The sequence below is a fragment of the Haliotis rufescens genome, unplaced genomic scaffold (assembly GCF_023055435.1).
Source record: "Haliotis rufescens isolate VD_foot unplaced genomic scaffold, xgHalRufe1.0.p SCAF_20, whole genome shotgun sequence".
Classification (NCBI taxonomy): Eukaryota; Metazoa; Mollusca; class Gastropoda; order Lepetellida; family Haliotidae; genus Haliotis; species Haliotis rufescens.
Window position 1 is genome coordinate 4,003,823 of NW_025963891.1, and position 24,491 is coordinate 4,028,313.

Genomic DNA, 24,491 nt, shown 5'->3' on the forward strand with positions numbered 1-24,491 from the left:
GACTTGAAAATATTTTTGATTTATTGATGTCAATGTGGGATTATCTCTGATTTGCTTTGTTCAATTTATAATCACGCCCCTTTTCTGCAGTTTGTAATATGTAGTTAACAGTGGCTATATAGTGATTCAATCGTCGTAAAATCCTCCCGTGGACAGCATTCCATCGAAACCTATCTTGGAAACCGGTTTCAGTAAACTTGATTCGGTATCAAGCTACTCCCGTATCATTGGCTGGTATTCGAACATCCGCTTCCGGTAACGCAGGCGCAATCGGTGTGTAGTGACATTCCAAACAAATGCAAATCTTGACGTTGTTGGTCTCACACTATCACCGGGAAAGATGGTATGTTATTTCCATTTTCCATATAATGTATCGACATGACTTATCAAGACAATTCACAGACATGCCACATTGATATAGGGTTAGGAACAGTTTTAGATGATGTGCCTGCCTGTTCGTTTTTATCGGCATTTTCGTTGCTAGAGACTAGGCCTAGATTCTACAAAGTAACAAGTCTCATCACAGTGATTCATTCACCTGCGTCTATCGTATCTATTTTCGAGTCAGTGGGATTCTCAGTGATAGTTTGTCGTCCAGACATGTCCCATGCTCCCCACATGTTACAGACTTCACTGATGACATATCATTACATGCAGACATGGGAATTTCAATGTTAAATTGAAGACAATCAACCATCGTCACTCTGAGGTTTGTCAGAGATATACATGTCCATCTGACGTTTGTGTCATATGTCCATCTGACGTTTGTCAGTCATATGTCCATCTCAAGTGTGTCAGTGATATGCGACATGCATGTATTCTCAAAATTTGAATGCATACTAAACTCATTATTTTGCGTTCAGTAAAACCCAGTGTCAATATTTCTAACCAAAGGTTCCATCGTAGTCGTGCCCTATGTCTAAAAATGTAGACTAATCAGTGGGTAACAATATTTGTCATTGACTGTTCTCTATCATCACCTGATCACTCTACTATCTAAGGCCCTTTACATGCCTATAAGCATTCTGTTTGTCTCCCTCAGTCTTAATGTGGTACTGCTATTTGACAATATTTTGATATCTGATAAAGTAAACACAAACAGCTCAAAATAGATCATTGTCTAAAAAACACATGACTTGGTTTCCATTATCCAATCATCCCTAATTTAAGGTACTGATCCAAACATTCAGTGTTACCCACTAGTGGTGTATCTATACAGCATTACAGAATATTGTATCGCAATAAGAGGCCCATGATACAAAACATTGATTTACAAATTCTGTATCGTGATAAATATGATACATTTAATTACAAGTGACATTTGAGTAAAGACACATGAATAATTACAAATTGTTCAACAACCAGCTTTCACATATCCTCTAGTATTTCCTGTTTGGCTCTAAATGGCATAACATTCACAGTTCCCTCTTGCCTATATTATATATGCTTTTGCCCTACAAATCCCATCTTTGATCTCTGAAAATTAAAAACATACGATTCAGGGTTGTGATTTACCTGAAAAATAAAGAATATCAGCTTTTTATATACAAGTCCAGTATCGGGATATGTATCGTCCCATTGTATTGTTACACTTCTAGTGCCCACTGTTCATGACAATGCAAACAGCACACTAATACAAATGTACTTTTTCTAAGAGCATTTCTTTAACCCTAATTTCTATATCTTAGTACCATTGTCCAAAATGCAGTCAAAAGCTAAAACATTGGTAAACTGAAAGGCTATAAATTTAGTCAATATTTAAAACTTTAAAGTCAGTATGTCAGTGGACTATCTTTGGCAACCACATCCTTCTATGTATTGTTTCTTAGCATTTAAAGTAGCTGATATTACTTTTACATTAGATGTCGACCCTGTGATAGCCTTCTACATAAGTGTGTATTCCAGAGATATATATGTTCAAAAATATATATATCAAAATTGAAAATACCCTTGTTATATTACTTAAAATGCTTGAAACCACTCTTGCAAAAAGGAAGAATGACACAATGTCAGTTTAGAATTCACTTACTGATTTCCTGTACTATTGTCATGTTATGTTTTCTATGTAAGTCTATTACCATGATTACCTGAAGATTAATGGTGCTAAATTGAATTTTGAACTCAGCACATAGTGTGAGACTTCAATGGTTTTAAAGTGATAATTCAGGGTGTGACATTAGTTGTAGACTGATAGCGAAAAATACCGGGATTTCAGTGAGTCTCAAATAGATCATTAAGATATGTCAGACCATTTTTCTATGACTGTTTGTCTATTAAACTGACCATGCTGACTGTAATTTTCATAAATGGTAACAAAATATACACAAATATGGTCATGTTGTAGTGTCATAGGTACCTGATTAATGTTTCAACTTTTATTCACAGTCCACATAGTCTGAACAGTTTCTGTATTTTGCAGATGCTCTCACGCATGAAGCCGGCCATGGGGCCGGGGGCCGCATCAGGAGGAAAGGAGCAGAAGAAAAAGAAGAAATTTCCAAAGTTAGACGAGTTCTTGTCAGCGCGAGATTACACCGGAGCTATCACTCTGCTAGAGGTACCTAGCCTATGCTACCTTGTCTGGCTCTTTTCCGACTTATGTCCACACTTGCGGATTAACTTATATCATCAAGTAATGATGTTTCTTCCACAGTTGAAGTCATTTAATGAACTGTATTTTATGTACTCCTGTGAGCCTGAGTCCACAGCTGCATTTGCATTGGTGTTTCTAAATTTGTGTCACCATGGTTACTTGCAGTTTAGTCGTAACAGTGGAAAGGGAAATGAAGAAGTAGACATGTGGATTGCCTACTGTGCCTTCCACCTGGGAGACTACAAACGATCTATGGAGGTATGTAGATCAAACACCATCTACTACTGCAAAGCTGAGATAACACAACAGGGGGGACAACTCTTGCATGGTTGAGGACAACTTAGTATTGAATACACCTTTTAGTTTACACTTGTCAGAGGAGTACACAAAGTAGACTTTTGAATAATATGTATCAGAATGTGAAGTCATGTGTTTTGGTTAACAATAGATGTACTCCCTTCTTTGACTGTCCCTTTGGTGTACGGCAAGGTTGCCAGTTGTCACCTTTCCTATTTTCATTTTTTGTAAATGATATAGTACAGTTTTTGAGAGTGGATAAGCGATATTGTGTTAATTTAGACTTGCTGGATCTCTTTATACTCTTATTTGCAGATGACATTATCCTATTTGATAGCACTGTTCTCGGGTTGCAAAAACGTTTAGATAAGTTGGTGGATTATTGCAATAAGCATGATAAGTGGCAATTAAGGGTTAATTCTACCAAGAGTACAATCATTGTTTTTCGTAAGGCAGGTAGGCTTAAAAGCTATGAAAAGTTTTTTCTTAATGGCAGCCCCCTTGAGATAGTCCTATTTGAGATAGTAAAATGGGCCTGTGGCCTGATTTACTGAAATAAACCACTACCACTACTAACAGTTAGTGTACAGGGTGCCGTTGTACAATGCGATGATCTTATCGCTAAGGTAACTCCCATACCTCAAGATAGTGCTAAGGTTGTTTTGTACAACAGTACCCAGGAGTATCATACACAATCTTACATGACACCACACAACAGATGAGTAGATGGTATGTCTTCACTGACTAACACCAACAGTTTGTGTCCAGGAATACGAGAGGCTGTCCAAGAGGGATGGCTGTCATCCTGACATCTTTGCCTTCCTAGCCTGCTGCTACTTCTTCCTAGGGATGTATTCCGATGCTGACACAGCTGTAGCACGATGTGAGTACCTGTTGTCTCTTGAGCATGTGGTGGAGAGTTGAAACACCGATATTTGTGACCATGTGCATCTGTTTTAAAGCACTTAGTCCATATTTAGTTGTCTCTAACAGGTCTGACCATACAACATGTATCAGAAGGCTAGTAAATAATTTACCTTTGTGTATGCAGTGAACAAGACTCGGCGATAGAAACTAACAGTTTTACTCCACAAGTACTTATAATGAATACATATAACAAAACCCTTAAAAATGGCAAATTTCCACTAGTCCTTATGATACCTTAACTATTGGGCAGTTTGGCAAGGACTATAGGACTGGTGCCAATTTCTAACGCTGTGATTGATTTACCAATAGGCCAAATTACCATGTATACATGGTATACTAGTTGAACATTGACATAATTTATTGTGAGTTTATGGAGTATTCTTGAACATCAGCATATGCAAAGCCCATTCTAAACAGATAGTTATCAAACAGACAGTGGTAGTACCAGCTTTTTGATGTTATATGTGCTTTTAGCTCCCAAGACTCGCCTTCAGAACCGCCTGCAGTTCCACCTGTCTCACAAGTTCAATGATGAGCGCCGGTTGATGGGCCACCACCAGGCCCTGCAGGATATCATCGAGGACCAGCTGTCCCTCGCCTCCATCCACTACCTTCGCTCACACTACCAAGAGGCCATCGACATCTACAAGCGCATCCTGCTGGATAATCGGTCAGAAATACGAGATGGCTGACAATAGTTTGTCTGTGTTTACTTTACTGATTTACTGATGTGGTATTTATCTAGGATTTTTAACTGTGTCCATAGCATGTCCAAATATTCTGTGTCCTAAACTGGCATATTCAAAAATAAATCCTTATTTGCTTGTATTCAGGTGTGCTGCAGCATTGTTTCCATGCACAAGTGTGAAACAAAGTATTTTATTGTTTACTTCAGTGGGAAAGACTGAGTTTTCTGAAGTTGAGAAAAGTGATATTTTCATTGCAGTGAACATAACACTTGATATTTCAGTGCAGTGAACATAACACTTGATATTTCAGTGCAGTGAACATAACACTTTGATGGAACTATTGTCATACAAGAGTTACCTCCCCTTAAATCGTCTCCCTTTATCGTAGGTGTCTAGTCCGTACACAAACTGTTGACATCCTTTTTACGTTAGTTCCACATTGACAAGGCAAAATAATAACATATTTATGGGGTTGATATCACTTCTTGCAGTTTGTTATTCTCTCGAAATATAATTTGTTATAAACTGTGAATTTCTCATTTAACTCGTCAATCAAGACTGTTTCGCAAGGCGCCGTTTTTGTACTTGGCCAACGTGTTTTCTTTCGCTTCCATCATTGGTCTGCTAGTTTTTAAGAATATTTTTTTTTTTAAGTTGATTTTGTATTTATTATCATATTGATATATATCATAAAGAATTTTCGTGTCCCTAAATATTTTTTGATACTTTTGTTTATATTTTTTAAGATTTTGCAAACACGAAACTACTTTTTAAGTCGCAATTACATGGGGTGTTAGAAGGGAGAATTTATGTTTCAAGGTTTTACATTTGTTATGAAATAATTTAATTTTCAGGTAGACAACTACACAAAAAATATATTATAAATGTCACATATGTGTTTTGGATGTGAAATGACAGCTACTCTTTGTTCACGTGTGTAAAACTCCATGTTACACTGCATTATCTATGAACATCAGATATCAGATAGGTATCACATGAACGCTCTCTCGTCTTGCAGAGACTTCCTGGCACTGAATGTGTACGTGGCGCTGTGTTACTACAAGCTGGACTACTACGATGTGTCACAGGTAGGAACCATCTCCATGTTGATCCAGCCACATGTCTGTCGGCATTATGCAGTCCCAAGAAGTAGATCACACAATATCACTCATATATAGCTCTAATGTCAGCTATTCTGAAGCAGTGGGACATGGCACAATGCAGCTGTTACCTTCAGTCTCCTTGTTCTGATATACAAATTAGGATCACTTCATATACCATTAATATATGTGTGTTGAAAATATCAGATGTAAACAGAAATGATTATATAATCATGAATGATTGCTGAAATTGAAGAACTCAAATCCCAAATTAACATTGAGCATTATTTTGATGCATACGTTTCTCAAAGTTAAGTCATTATTGTCTCTGTTCTCAGTCTCCTTCTGCAATCACAGACTTCTGTTTTCTTCTGTAGGAAGTGTTGGCAGTCTACCTTCAGCAGTTTCCAGACAGCGCCATCGCTCTCAATCTGAAAGCTTGCAACCACTTCCGTCTGTACAATGGCAAGGCTGCAGAGGTCAGTAGGTCATCACTGGCAATCAACAAGTCATTACTAGCAATGGAATGTAGGACCAGTGTATGTATAACGCTGGTGGGACATTTGATACTGCTGTTGTATCTGTATGATATTATTGATAAAGTTCCTACAATCTTATTGACTGTGACCACTATAGCAGTGTCCCTATGGGGTCCCCAGCAACCGACAAGTGAGAATGGATCGGCTGGTTAGACTTGGTTGATTGCGTTAGACGTTGTTCATAATATCAATCACTCTATTGTCTGCTCCTGACTCGATTACTAACAGATGTTATTATACACTTGAAGTATTGCTGAGTGCAGCTTTGAACAACAAACAAACAAACCACAGATGGATATCGTAGCTTTGTACTGCCCTGCTGTAGCTGTCAGGCATCTACTGGTCACTTGACCGCCTCCGTGGTCTGGTGGTAGAACGTCCGCCTGGAGAGAAGAAGGTCCGGGGTTCGATCCCCAGCCGTGTCATACCAAAAGACGTTAAAAGATGGTACTTGTTGTTACCCTGTCTGGTGCTCGGTATTAAGGGGCTAAAACTGGCCTGCTCGGAGTCAGTATACTGTGTCTGAGTGGGGTATTCATGTTAAACTGCAGCATGATATCTCAGTGTGCTAGCACTATAAATCGGCATCAGTCCTGACTAGTACAAGCAGCTACACACACACGTGCATGCACGTCGCTATATAAGTGCAATAATCTTGGATGCGACGTTAAACACCATTTCACCTCACTTACTGGTCACTAATATATAGCTATGAATACCACCTACAGATGTGATCTAGTGTTTATGTACCTCCTGTAGATAGTGTTCCTTCAGTGGCTGTCGTCATGGTAATAGTGATTGCTTCATATTCAGGCTGAACTAAAGGCTCTGCAAGAGATGTCGTCACCGTCCTTCACCTTCGCCCGGGACCTCATCAAGCATAATCTGGTATGTGGGTACAGCAAGTTATTCCATATTCTACATTCATCAACAGGTGTTTGAGCCAGTGCCAGAGGACCCCATTGTACACATTGGTTCAATAGTTATTGCAATATCTTTGTTCAGTCATCCAGTATTTCACCAGAGATCTCATTATACAACATGGGTTCATTCAGTAATTAAGTTACAAATTCAGTGTTTAAGATACCAACCAGCCTGACCATCTGAGTCAGACTGTTTGTGTTTCCAATAGTCAAGTACTGAAATATACACGTCCAATGATCTGGCTGATTGTCTTTATTTATTTCATTTAGTTTTATAAAACAACAAGTAATACTAGTTCAGGTCAGGGAGAAATTCTTTATTGCACTTCATTCATGTAAGCCTGTTCTGAATTAAAATTACATTAATATACATTATTGTCATCTGTAGTTAACATGGTTAACAGGTTAACTTTACTGTGCAGCCCAGTGTAAAAAATCTTGACTGAAAACTTTAACTGGACATTCAATATACAATGTTTATAATGAACACTCTTATAATGAACTGACCGATTAACAAACTTATTTTTTAGTCCCGGACAGTATATATCCTGTATATATGCTTATAACGAACTACAGTTATTACGAACTAAAATTAGTGGTCATTAGAGTTTGTTATAACCCTAGTTTACTGTATTACATTTGCTGGTCAGGCTGTCCAGCTGCAGTTTATCTGAATATTAGACAGTCTTCAGTCAATCTGTCAGTATGTGAGCTGCAGCCTCATAATATTACATAGGTACATAAGTGTAGGATTACACAATCTTCAGTCAGCCAAGACCTCATTGTTACTACATGGTAGTATATGTAATCAGTAATTGCAATGTCAACATTCATTCAGCCAGTGTTTGATGTTGAGCTAAAACCTCATTATACACTAATGGGTTCATCAATGAATCAGATACTACATTATGTATGTTCAGTAAGTCTGTAGTCAGTGTATGTCAGTCCAGGCCTCATTACACACGACCTTCGAAGATCCGGGATGGAATAGGTTTTCAGCAACACTTTCTTGCCGTAAAAGGGAATTTTTCTTGTTGTAAGAGATGACTAACGCTGACTTGGTTCATGCGTGTCATCGTAATCCAATTGCTCATGATGTCAATCACTCGATTGTCTGGTTCAGACTCGATCATTTACAGACCGCCCTGATATAGCTGGAATATTGCTGAGTGCAGCGTTATACAACAAACGGACAAAATCATCACACACAATCATCATGTATACGTTATTGTAGATTCTGTCAAACTGAGTCGTCTCTCATCCTAGGTGGTGTTCCGTGGTGGTGAGGGGGCTCTCCAGGTGTTACCTCCACTGATAGATGTCATCCCTGAAGCTCGTCTCAATCTGGTGATATACTACCTCAAGCAGGGTGGGTGCTGCTTCCTGTTGGCAGGGTTTCCTTGTTACGATGTCTGCTGATTTTGCATCCACTACCCATCTTCCTTTGTCGTGTATTTGAGTCCTTTATTGACATATTTGCAGTCAATCTCATTGTGAAGTGATGCAGCCAAGAGTCAAAGACTCTGGGTTTTATGCAACGCACACATGTGCATCCTATGCACAAATATACAGAATGGATGCAGATCCCAAGGGATGCAAAATATTCTTGGTTCTGAGGCACTGCCGCATCATCATGAAATCCGCTGCATGTTTCATTTTTATATCCATTTTCGAACAAAAAGAAAATCTTTAAATATTCTGCATCTTGAACACACACGACCCCGACAGTGAAATGCTACAATACTTTAAAACATTGCTTACCATTATTTATAGTAGTAATAGTGGTCGTGTGGTATGAATTTGGTGCAGTAGTTAGTAACTTATGGATGGGGTAGTGAGGTCTTTGATCTCAGAAAAAGTTAAATACCGGACCTTACATTGGGTGTGTTGTATCTAGCAGTGAGTGTTGCCGTAACTCTGAATACAGACCTTACATTGGGTGTGTTGTATCTAGCAGTGAGGGTTGCTGTAACTCTGAATACAGACCTTACATTGGGTGTGTTGTATCTAGCAGTGAGTGTTGTTGTAACTCTGAATACAGACCTTACATTGGGTGTGTTGTATGTAGCAGTGAGTGTTGTTGTAACTCTGAATACAGACCTTACATTGGGCGTGTTGTATCTAGCAGTGAGTGTTGTTGTAACTCTGAATACAGACCTTACATTGGGTGTGTTGTATCTAGCAGTGAGTGTTGTTGTAACTCTGAATACAGACCTTACATTGGGTGTGTTGTATCTAGTAGTGAGTGTTGTTGTAACTCTGAATACAGACCTTACATTGGGTGTGTTGTATCTAGCAGTGAGTGTTGTTGTAACTCTGAATACAGACCTTACATTGGGTGTGTTGTATCTAGCAGTGAGTGTTGTTGTAACTCTGAATACAGACCTTACATTGGGTGTGTTGTATCTAGCAGTGAGTGTTGTTGTAACTCTGAATACAGACCTTACATTGGGTGTGTTGTATCTAGCAGTGAGTGTTGTTGTAACTCTGAATACAGACCTTACATTGGGTGTGTTGTATCTAGCAGTGAGGGTTGTTGTAACTCTGAATACAGACCTTACATTGGGTGTGTTGTATCTAGCAGTGAGTGTTGTTGTTACTCTGAATACAGACCTTACATTGGGCGTGTTGTATCTAGCAGTGAGTGTTGTTGTAACTCTGAATACAGACCTTACATTGGGTGTGTTGTATCTAGCAGTGAGTGTTGTTGTAACTCTGAATACAGACCTTACATTGGGTGTGTTGTATCTAGCAGTGAGTGTTGTTGTAACTCTGAATACAGACCTTACATTGGGTGTGTTGTATCTAGTAGTGAGTGTTGTTGTAACTCTGAATACAGACCTTACATTGGGTGTGTTGTATCTAGCAGTGAGTGTTGTTGTAACTCTGAATACTGACCTTACATTGGGTGTGTTGTATCTAGCAGTGAGTGTTGGTGTTACTCTGAATACTGACCTTACATTGGGTGTGTTGTATCTAGCAGTGAGTGTTGTTGTAACTCTGAATACAGACCTTACATTGGGTGTATTGTATCTAGCAGTGAGTGTTGGTGTTACAGATGATGTGGCTGAAGCGTACAACCTGATCCGAGACCTGGAACCCACCACACCCCAGGAGTACATTCTCAAGGGAGTCGTGAATGCTGCTCTCGGACAGGAGCAGGGCTCAGTATGTACTCCGTGTCTATTGTCATCCGTGTCTATTGTCATCCGTGTCTATTGTCATGCTTAAATCAATGAGCCCCAGATTGATGAGTTGATTCTTCTTTGGAATCAACAGATTCAAGTGGTTTCTCTGACTTAAACCATATTATGGTTGATATATAATTCATCTATAAGTTTGCATTAAAGATGCATCAGTTTTACTTGTTTAAGATGCAGGTTCAAAATGGCCAGTGAATTCCTGGCTCAGAATCAACTGCACGAATAATTACGAGACGTCATCATTATGGTTTAAATGTTAGGAAAGGTCCCCAGGAACCTACGCAATATGTATGGGACATTCAGTGACGGCTCGTCAGACTCATCGACTTGGATGATTGTGTGTCAAACGACATTTAACCTTGTTCATGATGATAATATTCATTGGTTTGTTGTTGATATTGGTGGGCTAGCCAAGTACAACTGATGTCATTCATCATGTTTATTGATTTATTTATCAATATGATTATGTAACTTGTGCGACCTGTGGCTGGAATGCTCATGTAAGCCCTGTATTCTGTTTTCAGAGAGAGCACTTGAAAATAGCACAGCAGTATTTTCAGCTGGTGGGAGGATCAGCCAGTGAATGTGGTATGTACATAGGTCATAGGTAGTCATGTATTGTCTCCCCTGAAACTGGTTTTCATATAACTCTTATTACAGCATGGCCATTATTATTTTTAACTAAGCGTGTTGAATACACTTTGCCAGTAGGTCTTGAACATATGTTGTTTACATTGGGTACAGATAGCTAAGGCTTCTGAGGCACCATTATTTGCTGTGCAGAGTTGCGTCCCTTAGACATGCCAGAAACTTGTGATCCTGGATTTGAATCTCGGAGTGTGGCCTGGTGATTTTTCTCGGTTTGACAGCACCTTAGTTGTGCTCATAGGTTTTTCCTAAAGTGGTGAATGTTTAAGACCTGCTATGGGTTTTCCTTCCACACAAAGCTGGCATATTATAACAGAAATATTGTTCAGTGCATCATTAAACTATACTCGCTCACTCACTCTATCACTCCATCCATCCATCCATCCATCCATCTTAAATCTTAACTTCATTTGCATCTATCAATTCAACTGTTGTAACTTTGAATGGTTTAACGTGAACTTTTACAGTATGCAAAGATATTAGACTAAGATCCTTGTCCTGGCATCACGTCATACACTATCCTTGCTGTTAGTCTTGTGTTACTATATGTGTGTGGAGTTGTAATGTTCAACACATCTCTGCCACAGATACCATCCCCGGGCGTCAATGCATGTCGGAGTGCTTCTTCCTTCTCAAGCAGTTTGAAGATGTGTTGATCTATCTCAACTCCATTAAGGTGGGTGGTCGACCTGTATTTCAGTAAACATTTCTATGCTATGGGCACATAGTGTCCTTCAATAGGTGTATCACCAGGTTAAATTTATCTCACATTTCCCATGTATATAAACCCAGAAAGAATGTTAAATGGTTGTGTAGACTAGTATTTTCCATGGCGGCATCAGATATGCTGACACAGCATTCCTTGTTACAGAGCTACTTCTACAATGACGACATGTTTAACTTCAACTACGCTCAAGCCAAGGCAGCCGTGGGCAACTTCAAGGAGGCAGAGGAGGTGGGTGGAGTCTTGTATCAGGTCATCTTGACATTGACAATACCAATACCACGTGTGTCTCAGATGGTGCATGTGTGAGACAGGTGAATGCCTACGTGTCTGTTTGTGTTTCAGATGGTGCATGTGTGTGACAGGTGAATGCTGTTTGTGTTGCAGATGGTGCGTGTGTGGGACAGGTGAATGCTGGGATGTCTGTCTGTGTCTCAGATGGTGCATGTGTGAGACAGGTGAATGCTGTTTGTGTTTCAGATGGTGCATGTGTGAGACAGGTGAATGCCGTCTGTGTCTCAGATGGTGCATGTGTGAGACAGGTGAATGCTGTTTGTGTTTCAGATGGTGCATGTGTGAGACAGGTGAATGCTGTTTGTGTTGCAGATGGTGCATGTGTGGGACAGGTGAATGCTGGGATGTCTGTCTGTGTCTCAGATGGTGCATGTGTGAGACAGGTGAATGCTATTTGTGTTTCAGATGGTGCATGTGTGAGACAGGTGAATGCTGTTTGTGTTTCAGATGGTGCATGTGTGAGACAGGTGAATGCTGTTTGTGTTTCAGATGGTGCATGTGTGAGACAGGTGAATGCTGTTTGTGTTTCAGATGGTGCATGTGAGAGACAGGTGAATGCCTAAGTGTCTGTTTGTGTTGCAGATGGTGCATGTGTGGGACAGGTGAATGCTGTTTGTGTTGCAGATGGTGCATGTGTGAGACAGGTGAATGCCTACGTGTCTGTTTGTATTTCAGATGGTGCATGTGTGAGACAGGTGAATGCTGTTTGTGTTTCAGATTGTGCATGTGTGAGACAGGTGAATGCTGTTTGTGTTTCAGATGGTGCATGTGTGAGACAGGTGAATGCTGTTTGTGTTTCAGATGGTGCATGTGTGAGACAGGTGAATGCTGTTTGTGTTTCAGATGGTGTCTGTGTGAGACAGGTGAATTCTGTCATGTATGTCTGTGTTTCAGATTATATGTATGTGAAACCAGTATTGTTGGTGGGATTTAGGTATTCACAGTGTAGTCATTGAAACATGACATTCTGGACGAGGTGCTGGATACGGCAGGCTGAAAGACATGTCTGACCATGATTCACCCCTTAGGGATAAATGGACAAAGCTTTGTATTTGCTCAGACGTGACCCTGGGAAAGCAGAGAGAGGGGTTGGCCGACCTACAGGGAGATGCTTACTGGAGACTATGATCATAATTATTGTGTAGCTGCGTAATATCATAGAATAAACATCTTGGACCCACAGAGGGACTTGTGTTGTCAAATGGCAAGGTATCCAGTAGAGCACCGACCTCTACTTGAGATAGGAGTCCTGTAGGAGGTGAATGCTGTTCAGTATACTTGTGTGTTTCAGATCTTCATGCTGATACAGAGCGACAAGGTGAAGAATGACTACATCTACCTCAGCTGGCTGGCCCGATGTTGTAAGTCATCACTGTCACTACACACATTACTCATCTGGACAATTTTCTTATGACCAGTGAATTTTGTTACATTGCTCATGTTGGATAGCTGAAGAAAAAGGTTTGTTGAAATGTTGCCCAGGCTTCTTTACCATGTTTACTGTTTCTGCCATCCTATGTTTGATAGCACAGGTGGGGCAGTTACCCATGGCAGGAAAAAGTCATTGTGCAGATTAGCCTCCCTATGGCATGCCAGAATCCTGTTCCCATGGGCTAGCTACCAAGATTTGCCCTGATAAGGATTCTAGGTTTGTCAGCACCTGACCATGCTCAATTTCACCGCAGTGTTAAGCATCCACACCCCGAATCCATTTGACCTTTCCCACGTCAGTGAGTGAGTATGGTTTCGCGATGCTTTTAGCAATATATTCAAGCAATATCATGGTGGGAACACCAGACACATTGTACTCATGTGGGGACCCGGAAGCAATTGCTTTAACCACTACGCTACCCCTTCGCCCCCTTCTCCCACATTAAGCTCACAGACCTTGACTGAAGAACTGTTCATACCCAACTCACTCACTCACTCACTTAATGTATTTGCCAGATATTATGAACCACAAGGCCAGGTTGGCCTGGGAGCTGTACTTGAAGATGGAGACGTCGGGGGAGTCATTCAGCCTGCTGCAGCTCATTGCTAATGACTGCTACAAGGTAAGTTGCACCTGACATACTCATGCTTGATGTCGTGTATCTAATATCAAGATAGAGGACACCAATTTATTTGGTTTGACTACAATATGTTTTTGGTTAACAGTTTGTGTATTGTGTGTATGGCAGCCTTGGGGAGACTTCTTCATCAGTGCCCTTCATCATGTTGATGATTATGTTTGCCTCAACTTTGGTAGATGTGATTTGGAGTTTGTTGAAACACTGACTGAGGATCGTACATTTCTGTCTCCATGCCTCTTTTTCGCTTGTCTTCTCCGGCACCTCTCTGGTGCAGAGTCGTGTCCCCTAGGCACGCCAGGAACTTAGGATCATAGGTTAAGATGCATATTGACCATGTTGACTCTGATTTTGATTCTTGGTTTGTCAGTACCATACCCCTGCTTGTTAGTTATCAAAGTGGTAATAGATAAGACCTGCATCAGTTCGGACTTTCCTCCCACATCAAGGTGACATGCCATAATTAAACTACAATACTGTTCAAAGCGGCATTAAACCTCACTCACTCATTCACTGCCATGTTACTTGAGTGCTATGACTCCTTGTATGTTACACCAGATAGGAAAGTTCTACTACCATTATATGAAACTGTTGAGTGCTATGTGTCCTTGTGTGTTGCACCAGATGGGTCAGTTCTACTATCGTTATATGAAACTGTTGAGTGCTATGTGCCCTTGTGTGTTACACCAGATGGGTCAGTTCTACTACCAGTATATAGAACTGCTGAGTGCTATGTATCCTTGTGTGTTGCACCAGATGGGTCAGTTCTACTACCAGTATATAGAACTGCTGAGTGCTATGTGTCCTTGTGTGTTGCACCAGATGGGTCAGTTCTACTACCAGTATATAGAACTGATGAGTGCAATGTGTCCTTGTGTGTTGCACCAGATGGGTCAGTTCTACTACCAGTATATAGAACTGCTGAGTGCTATGTGTCCTTGTGTGTTGCACCAGATGGGTCAGTTCTACTACCAGTATATAGAACTGATGAGTGCAATGTGTCCTTGTGTGTTGCACCAGATGGGTCAGTTCTACTACCAGTATATAGAACTGCTGACTACTATGTGTCCTTGTGTGTTGCACCAGATGGGACAGTTCTACTATGCAGCTAAAGCGTTTGATGTTCTGGAACGCCTGGACCCCAACCCTGAGTACTGGGAGGGCAAGCGAGGCGCCTGTGTCGGCGTGTTCCAGATGATCATTGCCGGACATGAGCAGAGGTGAGTTCACAGATGATGACCACATGTCAATACCTCAGTACTCTCTGACTAACCTGTATAGAACCACATGGACCTAGGAAACCAGGGATTGAAGTAGGGCCCTTGTGATGCCACAAGATAACCTCGTTTAGTTTTGGGCAAGGTATGTCAGGTATGCAGATATTGTGTAATGGCATCCCTCAAGAAAGTGTCATGTTAGGTAGCCTGGCATCCTCGATTACAGTCACCTTTCTACTGGGAAATGCCCTGGGCCCATTTGTAACATCTTCAAAAGGCAAGGGAGTTAACTGACTGTAAAAGGTCCAGTTTCCACCCTTACCAAACTAGGCTGGAATTTCTGGGCTTGATTGTAGCGCCACCAATGGCTATTACGAGAATGTCCTTTCTGTGTCCCTATTGACCAATCAGATTCCACCTCTCATATCAATTACATTTGCTTCAAACAAAATGGCAGCGCCTAGTCAAGGCGATCTGATTGATAATCAAGATCTATATTGTAGTGAAACGGGTCTTACTTTTCCAAAGTGCATCAAATCACGTGACCACCTTGATTAAAAACATGAAAAGATTTCAAAAGTTTCTGCTGACAGCATGTTGACAGTACACATGTTTTTCAAATCCTGCAATAGAAGATTTTGATTGGACTATGCATAGACTCATTAGTCCAGCCAGAGTATAACTCCATAATTCCAGCCTAGTTCAGCCTTGCTTCGGGAAGATGATTTGTAAAGACAGCTCATGTTACGCTTTGAATGACACAACAGAACTAACATCTGATTACACTCATGAGCAATAGAAATTCTGTGTCAAGTTAATGATGAGAGATGAAGATTGTGTTTCGCTCCTGAAACGAAGTTATGGTAGCAAATGTGTCCAGGGCATATATCTTAATAGAACTGACATTTAATACACTGGGTAATGATGGGTGGATAATGGAGGACATTGTATTTCAAGTGAAGCCAAAAAGAGAAACAAAAAGATTTGACCTGTTGTACTTCTTATTCATGTTTTGTTATTTAACTAACACGTTGATCCATCACTGGCCACAAGCATCTGTGTCTGCTGACCCTTGTGTAATAAGGGCCATAACTCTCAGCCTCTGTAGTACCTAGGTTTAGTAAATGCATGTACATGTAGGTATGTAGTTCAATCTATTTTGGTTTTGGATCATAAATTATATAAGCTCCTTATTGACAACTGACCCCTACTAATAACCACTGCTTCGCCTCCTCCCCTTGATACCTGCTTTTCACTAACAGCTACTCCCCTAGAGCCTCTCTCTCCCCTTGCCCTCCCCCCTTTCCCTCCCCCTCCCCTGCCCAGTAATGTGAAGTTAAACAACATGATGCTGTATACCCCACTATTGGTCTCCCAAGGCGCCAATACAGCTAATACATCATATTTAGAATTATATTCATGAAATTCTTATGATGGTATTTCATCACAAATGCCTATCTCTGTTAATTCCTCGCAGTTTTCAAAATAATGTCATAATGGGGCCTTTGTCCTAATGCCACTGTAAAAATTAGAAATAAATGGAACTCAGCAATGGAACTCATCACCTCAAGGACCTCTGGACTACCCTATAAAACCATCATTACAAACATGACTAATCATGCTCTTCTAACTTTCTTCCTCTGCCTAAATGTAAGGCACAATCTCCCCTCCCACACCTCCCCCAATAGATCTCCTACACTGGAGGTGCAAGGATAGTTACTGATGACTTGGTGTACAATTATCCTTCAACTCTTCAAATTGGTGGAATAGTTATGTAACTTCCTGAGGTCAGTCTGGTGGGATCCTTGCACCTCCAGCGTTGGTCGCGCAGCATGACGGTCGCAGGCTTGCTAGTAACTTGGCTGTCCTGTTTGCCTCTCCAGGGAAAACTTGCGTGAAGTTCTGCACCTCCTGAGAAACACCAGCAATCCACAAGTGGAATACATCACAAGGACCATGAAAAAATGGGCCCGAGACAACAAAGTTCATGTCTAGCAGACTCTGCCTTTGTTGGCTACTGTCTACCCCTTCACTCACTTCCTTCTGTTCATTGGCCTCCAACTAACATCCTCATCACTGTTTCTAACATTGAACAACCTGGCAGGCTTCGAAATTACTTGTACTTTACTGCTAAAGTCACATTTACAACCATGAATGGCACAAAATCTGAAGATAAACTGTGAATTTCTTGTTTTGGATTACAGTGTTCACAAAGTCTGAAGATAAGCTATGTAAACTTCTTTTGGGTCACAGTGTTCAAAGAGTTTGAAGACAAACAATGTGCACTTCTTTTGGGTGGGATTCACAAAATCTGAAGATGAACAATGTACACTTCTTTTGGGTCACAGTGTTCACAAAGTCTGAAGATAAACTATGTATTATTTCTTTTGGCATGTTTTTATTCCAAAGGGCACACTAAACATCCCTGTGTGTACCCTGGCACACTTAGTAAATACATTTCTATCATCCTCACTCACCATTGATTACATGTCCCATCATGCACTGTTTGCTTTGTCCTTGGCACCATCACAATATCACCTGCTTCTTCAGCAGCTAGATGCAGTAGTTCCAGGACACTTGTAGAGTGTAGCATGAGTAGTACCGGTTCCTGCTGTATGGAGCAACACAAGTCTCAATCAATGCATCTTATTTTGTCTATCGAAACTGATTGTCCACCAAACCTCTGATTTGTTTCAAGTCTTTGTCCATGTCCTGTTTGCATGCTGACTGTGTGTTGTGTCATGTTGTGTCATGTGGGATCTGTTTTAGGGAGATGCTGCGTGATGTCATCAACATGCTGCGTAATACCAGCAACCCACAGGTGGAGTACATCATCAGGACCATGAAGAAGTGGGCCAAGGAGAACCTGGTTCCTCTGCCCTGAGAGTGTCACATCCCTGTATAATAAAGGAGAACCTGGTTCCTTTGCCTTCAGCATCTCACATCCCCATATAAGCCAAGGAGAACCTGGTTCCTCTGCCTTAGGCATCTCACATCCCCGTATAAGAACCTGGTTCCTCTGCCCTGAGTCTCACATCCCTGTAAAGGCCAAGGAGAACCTGGTTCCTCTGCCCTGAGTCTCACATCCCTGTATAGGCCAAGGAGAACCTGGTTCCTCTGCCTTAAGCATCTCACATCCCTGTGTAAGCCAAGGAGAACCTGGTTCCTCTGCCTTGAGCATCTCACATCCCCGTATAAGAACCTGGTTCCTCTGCCCTGAGTCTCACATCCCTGTAAAGGCCAAGGAGAACCTGGTTCCTCTGCCCTGAGTCTCACATCCCTGTATAGGCCAAGGAGAACCTGGTTCCTCTGCCTTAAGCATCTCACATCCCTGTGTAAGCCAAGGAGAACCTGGTTCCTCTGCCTTGAGCATCTCACATCCCCGTATAAGAACCTGATTCCTCTGCCCTGAGTCTCACATCCCTGTAAAGGCCAAGGAGACCTTGGTTTCTCTGCCCTGAGTGTCACATCCCTGTATAATCCAGGAGAACCTGGTTCCTCTGCCCTGAGTCCCACATCCCTCTAAAGTCCAAGGAGACCCTGGTTCCTCTGCCCTGAGTGTCACATCCCTGTATAATCCAGGAGAACCTGGTTCCTCCGCCCTGAGTGTCACATCCCTGTAAAGGCCAAGGAGACCCTGGTTCCTCTGCCCTGAGAGTCACATCCCTGTATAGGCCAAGGAGAACCTGGTTTCTCAGCCTTGAGCATCTTGCATCCCTGTATAGTCATCATGACCATTGACATACATGTTCATCGAGATCTCCATCAGAGTTCTGCCCTTACACTGGTCCACTAGGTGACAATACTTCGGGAAGATGTTCCACAAGTACACAGTGCAACTGTCATAAGTCTATGTTTAAGTGCGGGCTAACAGTAGTTTCTAGGTTTGTTTTGAGAAAAGAGGCACAGGATCACTAATTTACAATCAGGTTAGAGCTTACATCGCTTGTGGTAAATATAAAGTCTCAGTCAGCTTTAGAACTAAAGTCAAATGCTTTACTAGCCCAGTTAAAGATAAAATGCCCTTGTAATGTTAAAACATTGGTGAAATGGGAAAATTTGTGCTAGGCCCAGGTTAGTGGGCTAGTGTTAAGTTCTACACCTATCAGTCACTTATGTTGTTGTATTATTTTAATCTCCTCAATAAAGGACAAACTGGCTGAATAGTTTCATTGAAAGCTTAGGGAAATCGTCTTAAATAATTGTTTACTATTGCACTGGTCTGGTTTGCGCCCTTAAGGGTTATATTGGTCTAACCCTGAAAAACAAATCCAACATGCCATGGTCCTTTTGTGTCTCATTTGTTACAACTATTTGAGTTTAAATATTGAAACTAATCTTAGCCCTAAGTAATCCAATACGTTTCCTTATGAAGCTGATTTTCTATTTCCTGGCTCACATAAAAAAATTTCACATCTTTAAACCTCTGTCCCACTTACACAGCATCATGAATACATACTACTCAAAAGAAGTTAAAGAACTCTCATTCATATTACTATAGTTAATCTATCATGGCTGGTGGGTACACACAGCTTTTCTAGGTGTTCTTTAACTTGTTTTGAGGAGTATATTATATTATATAGATGTATGTCTATTATAGTGTTTTTCATTAAACACAGAGCCAAATTATCATTTGACGTGATCAGCTTATTTGCAGTCTAATGTGAAGCAAGAGACTTGGCCCATTGTCATGATGTTGCAAGTTAATCATGATAGGGCTGTTTTGCCGACCATAATGCTGATTCATTTGTGACAGGGAAGTATCCTGATTTCCTACCAGGATCCAGGCTTATCTGATGTTAAGTCTTATCATCTAGTTACATTACACAAGGAAGGATGTAAGGTTCTGTTGTATATTTATTTTAATGCATAATGCCATTTCTAAATGTGTACATAAATTGTTAATACTTTGTACAAATAAAATGGAAGTTTTGAATATGTGCTTAAGTCATGTCTTTTCACAGTGATATTCGTCCAACTGTACCCTTTGTTAATCTGCACATTCCAAGATTTTGTGCATGATGCGTTGTCAGAAGTGTTATTTATATAAATAAATGTTTGGAATAGATCCTTGTGTTTTTCATTCCACTTTGGGAAAGTCTTACTCCTTCATCAAGGGAATACTGGTTTTATGTGATTTGATATAATAAATGATACATATGCTGGCATTAACAGAGAGAAGGCACTGACAACAGTGATGGAGCTGGAAGTGATAACGCTGTACATACATGTGAGTGAGTGAGTGAGTTCAATTTAAAGTCGGCAATATTTCAACCATAATGTGACTTGAGCAAGTTATACAATATTTATAAAAACTGTCGACAAAGGACAGTATAATAACTAGCAATATATCACAGATTGACTTAAAACTAGTTGTAGAACATTAAAAATATCTGATTATTGAGGTACGACACAATATGAAAATGGGGCTATAGATCGCCAGCAACAAAGTTAAAATCACCTTACTGGGGACCAAGGGGACTTACGGTACCTCTGCTACCTGCATGGTTCCCCAGCAGGATTTACACTTCCCCAAGTTACTGGCGATTATTGCGAGTTTAGCCAGACCTTAAAAGTTAACAAATATTCTGCAGTTAAAATGGAGGTAGATATAAATATACTTTGAAAGAGGTGGTCTTACATACCCTCTCAGGGTGACAATAATTTTACACTACTTCAACCCCCGTCGAGGTTACAGCCACGAACAGCCTCAGTTACTAATTATACACTACCGAATTATAAAATACATAACTTTTTACATCAAAATGTGTGAATGAGTTCTATATCTTTTAAAAAGTTAATGATTAAACGTGAATTGACATGGCTAAAAAGGTCCTTAATGGTTTTCACACTGAAATATTTATCCCTTGTAATGTAAAAATCAATACAGTCAAGCAGGACATGCTTGACTGATTCTCTCATCATAAGGGATACAAAACGGAGGATCTTCACCCTTTAACACATATTCATGCGTATATCTACAATGGCCAATACGACATCGTCGTAAAATGACCTCTTCAAATCTGGACTGACAACCCAAGTAGGTGTAACCAATATTTGGTTTAATTTCATGTAACTTATTCATACCTGCTTGGGTGTCCCACTTCTTTTGAATCAGATCTCGGATGTAACATCGAATCACAGGTTTGTAATCACTGTATGGGACAAGAAGTAGTGTCACATATTTGTTGAGTGCTGCCTTTGCAGCAGCATCAGCCATTGTGTTACCTTTTATGCCCATATGACTGGGTAACCAACAGAAGACGATGTCGTTTTGGCCAGTTGAAAGATCATTGTAAAGTTCTAAAATATCTGAAATCAGTGGATGAGTCAAAGATACATTATTTAGTGCCTGAAGGCAAGAAAGAGAATCAGAAAAGATGATAAATTGTTTACGTGCAGACTGTTGTTGAATGTATATCAATGCTGTAAGAATAGCATTGGACTCAGCAGTGAAAATATATAACAGCTGGTTAGTGTCAGATTTAATATAACGTGTGAGGGAAATGTCTACTTCTGTCCTCACCAACTCCCAGGGAGGAGAAGACAAAAGTCGGTAAGGAGAGATGATGTCCAGATCTAGATTTGCAGCATTAATATGGGATTTGAGCCGAATTCCAAGTGGAGGAACCAGCTTTGGTTTCTTCTGAAACAATTCTTCATATAGGAGATTTAAAACGGACTCATAAGCAGGGTTGGAGGTATTGGAACGTAATTTAGTAATATATTGGAGAGACCATTTAGTACGGCGTTGTTTTAAAGAGGGTTCATCAGCCTCGACATATAGGCTGTCAACTGGGGAAGTCCGAAAAGCGCCAAGACAAAGTCTTAATCCTTGATGGTGGATTGAATCAAGTTTTTTTTAAATTACTCTTACAAGCTGCAGCATACACAATGGAGCCATAGTCCAGCTTAGAGCGAATTAGAGATCTGTATAAGTGAAGAAGGGTTATCTGATCCCCTCCCCACTTAAAATTTGAGACGACTTTTAACAAATCTAGGGCCTTCAGGCATTTTGTCTTTAGAAATTTAATATGTGGCAAAAAAGTTAAATGATGGTCGAAAATTAATCCTAAAAATTTGGCTTCTTTTACAATCTTGATTGGAGTGCCATTTAAAAAGAGTTCAGGATCTTTATGGGGTTTATATTTCCGACAAAAATGGATACAAGCCATTTTCAAGACACCATTTGTGAATTATATTAAGACACAACTGTAATTGGCGTTCCATAGTACGCATATTTTTACCACGACATGAGATATTAAAATCATCCACAAACAATGACCCATCAATTGAGACATTTGACAATGTGACAGACAAAATACTGCCCTGTGGAACTCCCTGATCCTGATTATAATGATAAGATCTAGACAGTGTTGATCCAACACGAACTTGAAATTGTCTGTCCGTTAAAAACTGCGATATAAAATGAGGCAAACGGCCTCTTAACCCAAAGTCGTGAAAATCTTTTAAAATACCATGTTTCCATGTTGTATCATCAGCTTTTTCAAGATGAAAAAAGATTGATACAGCATGCTGGTTATTTACAATAGAATTTTTAATGAATGATTCTAAACGAAGCAGATAGTCAATAGTATTGCGATTCTTGCGGAAACCACATTGAATATTGGTAATAAGATTATTGGTTTCTAAAAACCATACTAATCGGTTATTGACCATGCGTTCCATGGTTTTACAAACGCAGCTAGTTAACGAAACGGTCGATAATAAGATGGATCGGTATGATCCCGGCCAGGTTTTGGTATAGGGATAACAATGGCATTGTGCCAGGAAGGAGGAAAGTGTCCAGTTGTCCAAATATTATCAAAAATATTTAGAAGTGTTTCGAGACATGCATTGGGTAAATGTTTAAGGAGCTGATAGTGTATATTATCAGCCCCTGTTGCGATATCATGGGCTTGCGCTAGGGCAGTATTGAGCTCATGTATTGAAAATACTTCATTGTAGTCTTCACCATTATCTGAATTAAAATTAATAGTTTTCTTTTCTTGTTGATTTTTATATTTCTGAAATTTGGGATTATAATTGGATGATGAAGAGTGTTTGGCTAAAGTTTCACCCCACTTATTTGCGATGTCTACTTTGTCAGTTAGTAAACCATGATCATCTTTAAGATGATGAACGCCAGAATTTGAACCCTTCCCTTTGATTCTTTGTGCCATGTTCCATACCTTTGTCATTGGCGTACGGGAATTAATCTTTGATACAAAGTTTTTCCAAGACTGTCGCCGATATTTTTTAAAAGTATGGCGAGCCTTGGCACCATTTATCTTTACATTATTTAAATTGTGAACTGTAGGATGACCGCGAAAGTATTTTTCAGCCTTCCTCCTACTCTTCCTAGCCTGTTTGCAATCATCTGTAAACCATGGTTTACGAATGTGTGGTTTAACAAAGGGCTTAGGAATAGTTACATCAGCAATATTATTCAGTGTGTCCGTGATCAACTGAATAGGATCAGGGACATTAATGAAAATGTCAGATGTCAATTTGTCAGTACAAAGTGTCTGAAATAATGGCCAGTTGGCCCTTTTAAAATTCCACCTTGTCACAGGTGGTTCATCATTCGGGTTAATAGCAGAAAGTATTGTGGGGAAATGGTCGCTTCCACATAGATCGTTGTGGACTGACCATTGAAATTCGTTATATACATTTGGATCTGTGTGACAAATCAAGAGCAGAATAAGTTCCAGTAATGGGATGTAAATATGTGTCTGATCCATCATTAAATATGCATAAATTGTTATTTGAAATGAAGTCTTCCAGGATTTTCCCTTTGTTGTTGGTATCTGTACTTCCCCACAGAGGGTTATGCCCATTAAGGTCCCCCATTATGACACAGGGTCTTAGAAGCTGATCAAACAAATCCTGAAGATCAGACTGCTGAAGAGGAGACGATTGTGAAATGTATAAAGAGCAAAGTGTGAAGGTTATATGTAAAGACATACGGACAGCAACAGCTTGAAGGTTGCATTTTAGAGGGACGGGGCTATGGATGACATCCTACCTCACCAAAATGGAAGCTCCACCTGTGGCTTTGTCACCTTGAGGTGAAAACGAATGATACGAATTGTACTGACGAAAATCAAATATATCTGTATTTTTCAGGTATGTTTCTTGTAAGCTAAAAGCTGATGGTTTAAAATCCTGTGATAATAACTGTAGATCATTGAAATTGTTCCTAAGTCCTCTGCAATTCCATTGTATTAAATTAGTAGCTCCACTAATGGAGGTTCAACTGGGACAC

At 40.2% G+C, this 24,491-nt stretch overlaps 1 protein-coding gene across 2 annotated transcripts; it reads left to right on the forward strand.

Moving 5' to 3' along the window:
- Nucleotides 1–261: 261 nt before the first annotated feature.
- LOC124142698 (intraflagellar transport protein 56-like) lies at nucleotides 262–20,291 on the forward strand. 2 transcript variants are annotated; one of them, XM_046511286.2, is made up of 17 exons: nucleotides 262–343; nucleotides 2,420–2,557; nucleotides 2,759–2,851; nucleotides 3,659–3,773; nucleotides 4,292–4,487; nucleotides 5,525–5,594; nucleotides 5,984–6,085; nucleotides 6,959–7,033; nucleotides 8,335–8,437; nucleotides 10,127–10,236; nucleotides 10,796–10,859; nucleotides 11,507–11,595; nucleotides 11,791–11,874; nucleotides 13,229–13,298; nucleotides 13,885–13,991; nucleotides 15,093–15,226; nucleotides 17,993–20,291. In XM_046511286.2, exons 1-17 carry the CDS (start codon nucleotides 341–343, stop codon nucleotides 18,105–18,107), a joined length of 1,668 nt encoding a protein of 555 aa, XP_046367242.1. In that variant the 5' UTR covers nucleotides 262–340; the 3' UTR covers nucleotides 18,108–20,291. The 2 variants fall into 2 exon arrangements, with proteins under 2 accessions (XP_046367242.1, XP_046367243.1); XM_046511287.2 differs by lacking the exon at nucleotides 17,993–20,291 and adding an exon at nucleotides 17,107–17,986 and having other exon boundaries at nucleotides 269–343.
- The last annotated feature ends 4,200 nt before the right edge of the window (nucleotides 20,292–24,491 follow it).

Excerpts from the sequence above, each read along its gene's own strand:
- LOC124142698 (XM_046511286.2), top strand. Across the intron at positions 2,852-3,658 it reads ACTACAAACGATCTATGGAG|GAATACGAGAGGCTGTCCAA; the intron begins GTATGTAGATCA and ends GTTTGTGTCCAG. Across the intron at positions 3,774-4,291 it reads TGACACAGCTGTAGCACGAT|CTCCCAAGACTCGCCTTCAG; the intron begins GTGAGTACCTGT and ends ATGTGCTTTTAG.